This window comes from Camelina sativa, chromosome 7 (assembly GCF_000633955.1).
Source record: "Camelina sativa cultivar DH55 chromosome 7, Cs, whole genome shotgun sequence".
Classification (NCBI taxonomy): Eukaryota; Viridiplantae; Streptophyta; class Magnoliopsida; order Brassicales; family Brassicaceae; genus Camelina; species Camelina sativa.
The window spans coordinates 21,475,723-21,484,969 of NC_025691.1; the positions used below are offsets into that span (position 1 = coordinate 21,475,723).

The 9,247-nt window shown below is 37.5% G+C and overlaps 3 protein-coding genes across 4 annotated transcripts in view; 2 read left to right on the forward strand and 1 right to left on the reverse strand.

The window, feature by feature from the left end:
• On the forward strand, positions 7-2,179 carry LOC104701840 (cleavage stimulating factor 64-like). Its single transcript, XM_010417587.1, has 7 exons — positions 7-38; positions 129-206; positions 509-544; positions 642-1,037; positions 1,301-1,471; positions 1,570-1,729; positions 1,842-2,179. Exons 2-6 carry the CDS (start codon positions 132-134, stop codon positions 1,720-1,722), a joined length of 831 nt encoding a protein of 276 aa, XP_010415889.1. The 5' UTR covers positions 7-38; positions 129-131; the 3' UTR covers positions 1,723-1,729; positions 1,842-2,179.
• On the reverse strand, positions 2,335-7,907 carry LOC104701841 (uncharacterized aarF domain-containing protein kinase At1g71810, chloroplastic-like). Of its 2 annotated transcripts, none has more exons than XM_010417589.2 (20): positions 7,454-7,907; positions 7,318-7,362; positions 7,178-7,216; positions 6,897-7,067; positions 6,625-6,777; positions 6,339-6,374; positions 5,921-5,964; positions 5,572-5,662; positions 5,296-5,446; positions 4,777-4,891; positions 4,646-4,695; positions 4,454-4,532; positions 4,279-4,329; positions 3,880-4,021; positions 3,740-3,784; positions 3,275-3,373; positions 3,152-3,193; positions 2,874-3,032; positions 2,664-2,783; positions 2,335-2,532 (listed from the first exon to the last, which is right to left on the reverse strand). In XM_010417589.2, the coding sequence occupies exons 1-20, from the start codon at positions 7,826-7,828 to the stop codon at positions 2,428-2,430; spliced, it is 2,112 nt and encodes a 703-aa protein (XP_010415891.1). In that variant the 5' UTR covers positions 7,829-7,907; the 3' UTR covers positions 2,335-2,427. The 2 variants fall into 2 exon arrangements, with proteins under 2 accessions (XP_010415891.1, XP_010415890.1); XM_010417588.2 differs by having other exon boundaries at positions 6,315-6,374.
• Positions 8,370-9,247, forward strand: part of LOC104701842 (exocyst complex component SEC6-like) — a gene marked incomplete in the record, with an annotated part of 10,895 nt that continues 10,017 nt past the window's right edge. Inside the window, 3 exon segments of the mRNA XM_019227750.1 lie at positions 8,370-8,618; positions 8,740-8,919; positions 9,116-9,243. Of these exon segments, the coding sequence (XP_019083295.1) occupies positions 8,791-8,919; positions 9,116-9,243 (257 nt within the window).

A 9,247-nucleotide genomic window follows, 5' to 3' on the forward strand; every position in this document is an offset into this window, starting at 1 on the left:
CTAGAAGTCAGCTTACTGAAATTATTTCGTCCATTAAGGTGTGAATCGTTTTTCTTCTTTTTTTTTTGACGCATTGTTATACTATTGGTAGCGAGTGGTGTGATGTGATTGTGTTTTCTTAATTTCAGTTAATGGCTACACAGAATAAGGAACAAGCTCGACAGTTGTTGGTTTCAAGACCTCAGTTACTAAAAGCTGTTTTCCTGGTACTTACTCATCCCCTGATTCTGCAAATTATTTTATTTCACGAGGAAGGAAAAATCTGTTTAAGTTTCGCAAGTGTGCTCATATATCTATATATGCATATGCTATACACTTCAATATTAGTTTTACATTGCCATCTAATGTGTCATGATATGAACCATATTCTGACCTTCATTGTCCTTCAACTAGCTGATAAACGTCTCTTCCAGGGTGCTTTACTATTTTATGATCTCTCATTTTTATTTCTTATATCATTATGATTCTGACACCATCTTTTGAACCTATACTTTGTTTATTGTTGTAGGCGCAGATACTGCTTGGGATTGTGAGTCCACAAGTGGTAAGTTTTCTATCTTATTGAACAGTTTTGTGTTTCTTCCTTTTGCTATCTATCTGTCATGTCTGAAGAGGACTATTGCCATTCTTGAATTGTGCAGTTGCAGACGCCAAATATTGTTCAAGCCCCAAGTCATATGACAGGGTCTTCAAATCAAGACACGCAATTATCATCAGGTCAAAACCTTTTACCGCCACTTGCACAAAGGCCCCAGCAGCAGAGTCGCCCTCCCCGTAGTCAGTTTCCCGTTCAACAGTCTTCTAAACAACCTTTTAGTCAGATTCCACAACTAGTAGCACAATCAGGTCCTTCTTCAGTGAATCCTCCTTCTAGATCCCAAGTTAAAGGTCTCAACCCTGAAACCGCTCCTTTTCAACGCCAACACGTGGTTCCAGCTTCTTCCAACATAGGTTATAGTAGTCAGACTTCAGTTCCGAATAATGTTATCCAGCCATCTCAAGTACCCCGCCCAGCATTAACAAATTCTGTGATGCAGGTGAGTTTCCAGTTTCCACAATACCTTTCTTTTTAGAGAATGAAGCCATAAATTTAGTTCGAAAGCTTTTGCATGGCTTAGCCATTTGAATGTTAACTTCCAGTGTTATTAGTACACAAACACACACCAAAGGAATGTTTAATGTTTTATATTAGTTGCCATCTCTTACACGGAGAGCTTATTCCTAGTTGAACACCAGAGGGTGTTTAGTGGACAATATGACACTTTTAATCACGTACTTTCTTTTCTCTATCGTTTTACAGCAAGGTGGGCGAACTGTATCTTTAAATTATGGCAAAAGAATAAACGAGGGTCCTCATCAATCAATGAACAGACCATTAAAGATGATGAAAGTTGAGGATAGGAGAATCAATCCACTCCCTGGAGGTCATGCTTCTAATTCAATGCTTCCGAATCAAGTACAAGCTCCCCAGGTATTATCAATCACATAATTTGGACTCGCTCGGGAATGCCTCGAATGAAATTATTAATCTGCAAAATCTTGCTTCCTGATTGATTTTTCTTTCTCCAGGCACATATCTCCCCCGATGTTCAGTCAACATTGCTCCAGCAAGTAATGAACCTTACACCAGAACAGCTGAGATTACTGACTCCAGAGCAACAGCAAGAGGTCTTAAAGCTGCAACAAGCACTCAAGCAAGACCACATGATGCAGCCTTCATAGCCTTGAGGTAGTTTGTCTTATAATATCATGCCTTCTCGATTCTCTTTTGTTACGTGCGTTGTTTTCATTTTTTCGGTGATCTGATCTGATTCTCGTCTTCACCTCTCTTCTATACACAGGGGAAAGCAACTCGGTTGGTCGATTTCATTGCAGAGATCAAAAAGGATTTTTTTGCATGCAAATCACACCATAGAAAGAAGAAGGCTCTCTCACCTGAATTGAGGCGAGTGATTGTAAGATTAGTGTAGCATTTATTTGTGCTGAGTTTGTCTTATAAAAGAACCATTCAGCCATCAAAATATAAAAGGAAAGAGAAAGTTATAAAGTTCAAAGTCTCAGAAACTGTGTTCTTCTCTTTTTTCTTTTTCTGTTACCGTCTTATTTCTTGCATTAACATACAAATCTCCTTTGGTTTTTTAATCCCGTGCACCTGGTTTGGTCACTGGTTAAGATTTCAGTATTTCGTTTATTAAACATTTTATTTTTTCACTTAAGAAATTTCGTCTAAGCTTACAAATATGCTGAATAAAATAAAAATAAGATGGATTAACACGAGCATTGATTCACTGTCAAAAAAACTGAAATTGTTTTATTTGATGCTTTCGTCAAGTGTGGGATCAAAACGGCGATCTGATTCTCATAAAGTTAAATGTAAAAATTGTAACTCAGAATCATTGTAGTCTTAGCGTTTTATGTAATAGGACATCAAAGAAATATTCTACGAATGGTTCTAGCGAAAGCCCGAGACACCAATCTTCCAACCAAGTCACCTGGCAACTGAAGCAACCTCTGTTGCGACTCCTGTGGAAGCTGCCACATTCATTCAAACCCCAAACAAATTAGTTCAGTTATCTCGAATCATGAATTAATTAAAATTTAAGGGGTTAGTAAACTTGAGTTCAGATTTGCAACATTTGAAAGTGTTGGTGAACAATTGTTACCTCAGGTAAGATTGAGAGAATCGGAAGCATCTCTTGTGCTGATGGAAGCTGATAAATGACGAGTGGTGCTTCCTCTAAAGGTGTGAGCGCCTCACCATATTTACTAATCGGGTTTACTTGCTATAAGTTTGTCGCGAAAACATTAAAGATAAAGTTAGTAAAAGAACATTTAATCTACTTTATAAAAATCAGAAGAGAAGAGGTTTTTACCGTGCTTACGCTTCCGGCCTTCTGCATCCCTGAGAACAATGCTAAGAGTCGATGGAAGGTTCTAAGGTTTGTCATGTCTTCTTCTGTCAAGAAAGTGAATGCCCTTGAACCAGAAAATGTGAAGGACTCTAAAGTTGCCAATCCAAATGCATCAAGACCCTGTTGAAAGACAAACCAATCCTTAATCCTTTTGTTTTGATCAACAAGACAACAAAAAATGACATTTTTCAAGCAAATAGTGCAACAAATTCAATATATCAGACAGATTGATTGCTCACCTTAGCGAATTCTCGAAGAAGGATCTCTCTTACAAAAGAACCCTGTCCAACGTTTCAAGATTTTAAGTAGTTGTAATATTAAGTTGTATAATTCATAGTACAAACAACACCGCTTAATTATACCTGTTCGGTGAAAGTAAAAGCAAGCATTTGCTTCATGGCGATCATAGAGTCTGTGCCCACCACTGGTTTCTGAACTAATGCCGTCTCTGTCCTAAGAGACTGAAGAAAGTAGATGTGAATAAGAAACCAAATGCTTTTCTTTGTTATACTAATAGGTAGTAAATCCTATAACACCCAAGTTATTCATTTCCCAAATCATGCAGATTTCAGTCTTTCGTTGGTTTTTAGACCGTCTGGTTGTATGATTATTCAGCTGTTTACTGACTAATTTACCATTGAACACCACATAGCCCATTAACCCAAAAAACACAAGCTCATAACCGTGATAACAAACAACAAGGAAACTGATGCGCTAATGAACAACAAACATTGGCACGTATAAACAATAGCAAACAAAAAGACTTCACTGCATTTTTCAACCCGTAGATAGTCAAAAACCAAAAACGGATAAAAATTCAGTCTCACCTCAGAAAGCAAAGACTCAAGACGGTCAATTCGGAAAACACCTTCCTGGCAGAGACACACATAAAAACGATAGCACGTTCAGGAAGAAACATAATGCGAACTGAGGTTGACCAATCTGATTAGACAAGATAGTTTGGTACCTCATACAGAAGATTTTGCAGAGAGCTTTTCAGCTGTGGAGAGCTGTCAGTTAGAATCTTTCTAGCAATCCAAGGGTATGTACTGCCTAAAACCTTGTAGTTTGGGCTTATACCAATGGCAATGCCCTCCAAAACAGCAAGGCTGGGGAATAAAAAATGAGAAAATGGATAATCACATATACGCCGTTGTTGAGAGTACATGTCGAATAATTGAATTAAGCATTTAACGCATAGACCAGTTGGACCTATAATCTTGTGCAAAAGCTTTGAGCATTTGTCTATGTTTATTTAAACAACAGATATCTAGATGACTCAAAAGTTTGTGAAATCTCAACAGCTCAAAACAAGAATGTTCATCATACAGCAATGCCGTAAAAAGGGGAAAAGAAGATTAAGTACCTGCGGATAACTAGAGAAAAATAGGGGGGTATTCTGAATTTGAATCGGTACCTGAAAGTGTGACAAATAAATATCAGCATCTCAACGCACAAATTTTGAGTAGATTCTTTCAAATGTCCCTCTCTCAGCCATATATTATTAATATCATATACTAGTTTAAGTGAAGTGTTACTACATTGTTTTTCCTAAGTCGCCAAGCAGGTCACCAAAGCTTATATTGCGTACTCCTCTAGAGATTGCACCTTGAAAAACATCTGTAGAAAAAAGGGGAGGCAATTGTTTCAAAACACAACAACTAAAACTTTCAATACAAACAAGTAGCTGCATAATAATAATACTGTTATCTAAACCAAAAGCAAAAACGAACCGGTTAAAGCCTTAGTCACAGCGCTCTTTTCTGCTGTTGGAGGAAGAAGCCTATAGAAGTTTTACAGATAAGATTAGGGAATGTCGACAATTGAAAGTTCATATTCAGATAGACACCAATGACCAGAGTACCCCAGAGTTACAAAGTCTTTAGCCAGTGCTTTGAAGTCACGATTTACGAGATGAAGACATGCTTCCATGAATCCATCACGTAATTCTGGCCTAAAGTCACCCATCATACCAAAATCTGGCAGCAAAAAATTTAAAAGTTTAGTAAGTCATAAACAAAAGCTACTTCTTGGGGCAGTTTTAGTTTGTATACAATACAGAAACAAGATATCCAAAGAGGCAGCAAAAGTCACATTCGTGTCTGGAGCAGTGATTGATTATCTCAAGCGTATAACATCAAATCATCAAAAAGTAGAAAAACCATTGAGCACAAAAGTACATAGGTTTTCATGTTTCTGGTTAATTCACTATATGATCAGATAGATAGGTGAAACACAGGTAGAATCGAACTTTAACCAAAGCATCAGTCGCCAGTCTTTATTCTTTGAACGAAAAACACGTATCCAAGAACAGTATCTGGAATTGTGGACCATGGAGTGCAGAATGATAACAGATAACGTTCGTATCAAGATTGGAAAATACCTAAGTATGCAAGTTGCCCATCATACGTGCGAAGAAAATTCCCAGGGTGGGGATCGGCATGATAAAATCCATACTCCAGAAGTTGATTAAACGAACAGTAAACGCCAACCTCAACTAAATAAAGACCATTAACTTCATTAAGCTTCTGACCCTGCAATAATACAGAAATTAGAATACACAATATTATTGTTTGCTTAAGAAATATAAAATTCAATATACAACTCTTTGACGCAAACCAGATAATTGATTTTTTGATTGCAAACGAGGACTTCATACCTCCACCCACTCCATTACAAGAACTTTGCTGGTACTGTATTCTGTGTACATCTTTGGTACCAAGACATCTTTGATGCCACCATACAACTTCCTATTCAAGCATGCGGAATGTTACTTTAGGGAATCCCTTATAGAAAACTTAGCCATTAGATGAGCTAATTATATTGTAGACAAAAATATCATGTCCAAGTACCATGCTTAAGCAAGATACCACATGATCAATAGCTCAGATCAATTATTTACAATGTTAGACAAAAATATCATGTTGTCCACGTACACGCAAAACACTACATGACCTACTGCTCAGACCAATTATATACAATGGTAGTCAAACCTTAGCAGGATTTACCTAAATTTTATTCCGTTTTGGGCTTCATTCAAGTAATCCATCTCCTGCATTCAATGTGATTTACCTGTATTCAATATAAAGCTCTAAGATATTCCTCGACCAAGAATAAAATGCAACAACTAGTCCATCTAAATGATCTTTCGAGACATTAAAGAAATCGTTAGCATCTATCCATTTTTCACACAATAGTTATAAATGAAATTTATCCTTTTCGGCATCACCTTAAACCGTTGAAAATTTTCTACGGAACAGAAAAACATGATTGCATAAAGATTAAAGCGAAGAAAGTCTGGCATTCTTTTTCGTCAAGTACGGAGAAGCGAAGCATCAAGAACTTACCAATATATAATCTACGAATCAAATGAAAATGTCTACGCAAAACATGGAAACCTACATGTGATAAGAGTGTATCCTTTACCTTAAATAGACTTGTTGCCCATTCATCAACAACTGCCTGCAAATAGAATTTTACTTTTTAGCATTGAAACGGGTTAACAGTACTAATTAATAGAGAGTGAGAATCAGAGTTTTTTTATTAAGAAAAACTACGAGAACCCACTGAAATGAATTCTAGAGTAAGTTTCAACACACTTTAAATGTTATTCTACATACTTAAGGAAATTCAAAAGTTTTAAGTAATGCTGACAAGACATTTTTCTTATCAGATTAAAAGAAGGCACCAAATTACACAAGTTTCATGTCACCTCGAGATCTGAGTTGAATCTTCCAGCCTTTTTAATCAAGCCCGCTAAGTATCGCAGAATTAGAGTGTCCAAAGCAATAGCAGCTCGTACACCAGGCCGTTGGACTTTGACAGCAACAACCTTACCACTTCTACGGAGCCTAGCTTGATATACCTGAAACGTTGGAACAGAGTAGGATCCACATAACAGGAGAAGCTCTCATATATAGATTAGAAATTAGAAGCTAGGACTAGGATAAGCCTTAAACCATCAAGAACATGCTTTCCGCATACCTGTCCAAGGGAAGCTGCAGCTACAGGCTCAGGAGAAATCTCAGAGAAAAGCTCATCTATAGGAAGGCCAAGTTCATCCTCAATCATATTGAACGCAACTTCGGATGAAAACGGAGTGATTTGATCTTGTAGCAGGGACAATTCATCCAAATATATAGGAGGTATCAAATCCTAATGACAGTTCAAAAGTCATATCTTAACAGCACATAATCACCACAAAGCTTCAGAAAATGAGAATGAACAATGAACGCTTGAAGAATACAGAAAAGGTAAGCGCTTACAGGACGAGATGAAACAGCTTGAGCGATTTTGACGTATGCCTAAAACAAGTTATGAAAACCATTAACATCTTAAACACCGTAACACTGGCATTGAGCAATTAGATGATGAAACCTCAAAGAAGGAAAGAGAGAAACCATACCGGACCTAGCTCCACCAGTAATTTCCTAAGCTCTGCAGCTCGTACCTAATCATACCAATTCGTAAAAAATCAAAACGAAGCATATTATTGTTTTTTCTTTGACGGCATCATCACTGAAACGAAATTGGAGAAAGACCTTGAACATCTGCTCAGACCGTTCAAGAGCCTCATCGGCTAAGCGAAGCCCAAACCAATACCCAAACGTAGTCCCAATCTGAGCCAATCTACGAAGCAGAATCAGAGGCTTCTTCTTATACATCCCATCTATCCTGAGAAAATTATACTCCGACAAAGAATCAGCTTCATCGGCGCTGAGACTGAACAGATAACCGGATTTGCTCGTGAAGCTATCTACATCTCTAGACGCAGCGGATGATACAGCGACGGCGGAGTTTCCTCTACGCGGCGGCCAAGACGGTGATTGTGAAATCAGCAGATTGGGATTGGCGGGAAACGAAACGATTAGCGGAGAAGAAGAAGAAGAAGAAGAAGAAGAAGGAAGCAGAAGCATCTCTTCCAATAACTAAAGACGAGAGAGATTTTTATCTTTTTATTTTTATTTTATTTTATTTTTTAATTTTCTTGGCCGATCGTTCTTGTGGTACTCTTTTTGAAATATTATCATGCAAAGGTGTTACAAAATTGGTTAATAATAAATCTCTTTTTTTCCGGTCACACATTCTTTATATTTTGCTCTTCTTCTTCTCTCGACATTTTTCGGGTTTTCTGTGTCACACAAATGGCTTCCCTATATTTTATTTTCTTTATCTACAAAAATTATTTTCTTTTTTCTTGTTTCAGGAAAAAAAAAGCAAAAAAAAATGACATGATTTTTCGCGAAAATGATTTTTTTATTACAGTCTCTAATTATTGATTTTATTTTTTGTTTAGTGTTAACCGGCATATTTGTAAAACAATTGCCCATTATCTTATACCAGTACTCAAAATCAAAATCGTATTATAAATCATGTTTATGGAACGACCCCATCAATTAGCATGGTGTTAAGATTGGCGTTTTGGTCGCCGGATTATAGCGTTCGCGTTTAATGAACAAAAGTAAAACACAACAGCTGGCAAAAAAAAAAAAAAAGGAAAAATCAAAAACCGGCGAAGGATTTCAGCGTTTCCGAACTTTTCCATCAGAGACTCGTTCCGGAGATTTTTTTTATCGTTATTTTGTTTCTCTTCCGGCTGATCTGCGTTCAACACAACCACTTGTTTTCATAGAGAACGGCGAAGTAAAATTGAAGTCGGAGAATCGCATTCGCTCTCGAGATTTTTTTTGCTCAATGACTTCTTCGGTTTGCGTCTATTTAGCCTTTACGCTTCTGTTTTCCAGATCTCTTTGATTCTCCCTCTGTGTTTTTGTTGTAATTGTTTTGGAGTCTTCGATAATGAATGAGTTTCTTTGTTTTTTTGCAGACACAGGCTTGATTTAGGATCGGAGTTCTTAAATAAGGTGATCTAGCGAAGATGATGGTCGAGGATCTTGGTGTGGAAGCCAAGGAAGCGGCTGTTCGGGAGGTCGCGAAGCTCTTGCCGTTGCCTGAACTTTTGCAGTCTATTTCTTCGATTAAGGCCGATTACATCGCTCGTCAACAGGTTTGTTGTTGTTCCTAGCTTTGAATTGGAATCGGAACTGAATTTGGCTTTAGAGATATCGCTTGCACTGATTATCAGTTATCTCTGAGTGATGCTGGGTTTGTAATTGTTAGGTTTTGATTATGCTGTCATTATCTTTCATTGTCAAATTTTGCCGGTAATGGTATGACCTTACTGGTGACAATTGCTGTTTCAGGCGAATGACGCACAGCTCAGTACCATGGTTGCTGAGCAGGTTGAACAAGCTCAAGCTGGCTTAGAGTCGCTTTCTTCATCTGAGAAGACCATATATGAACTGAGGGATAATTTCATTTCTATCGACAAGTAT

Excerpts from the sequence above, each read along its gene's own strand:
- LOC104701840 (XM_010417587.1), top strand. The coding sequence starts at position 132 with ATGGCTACACAGAATAAGGAACAAGCTCGACAGTTGTTGGTTTCAAGA. Across the intron at positions 545-641 it reads GGATTGTGAGTCCACAAGTG|TTGCAGACGCCAAATATTGT; the intron begins GTAAGTTTTCTA and ends TGAATTGTGCAG. Across the intron at positions 1,038-1,300 it reads TAACAAATTCTGTGATGCAG|CAAGGTGGGCGAACTGTATC; the intron begins GTGAGTTTCCAG and ends ATCGTTTTACAG.
- LOC104701841 (XM_010417588.2), bottom strand. The coding sequence starts at position 7,828 with ATGCTTCTGCTTCCTTCTTCTTCTTCTTCTTCTTCTTCTTCTCCGCTA. Across the intron at positions 4,892-5,295 it reads TGGGCAACTTGCATACTTAG|ATTTTGGTATGATGGGTGAC; the intron begins GTATTTTCCAAT and ends TTTTGCTGCCAG. Across the intron at positions 2,533-2,663 it reads TTCTCTCAATCTTACCTGAG|CTTCCACAGGAGTCGCAACA; the intron begins GTAACAATTGTT and ends TGAATGTGGCAG.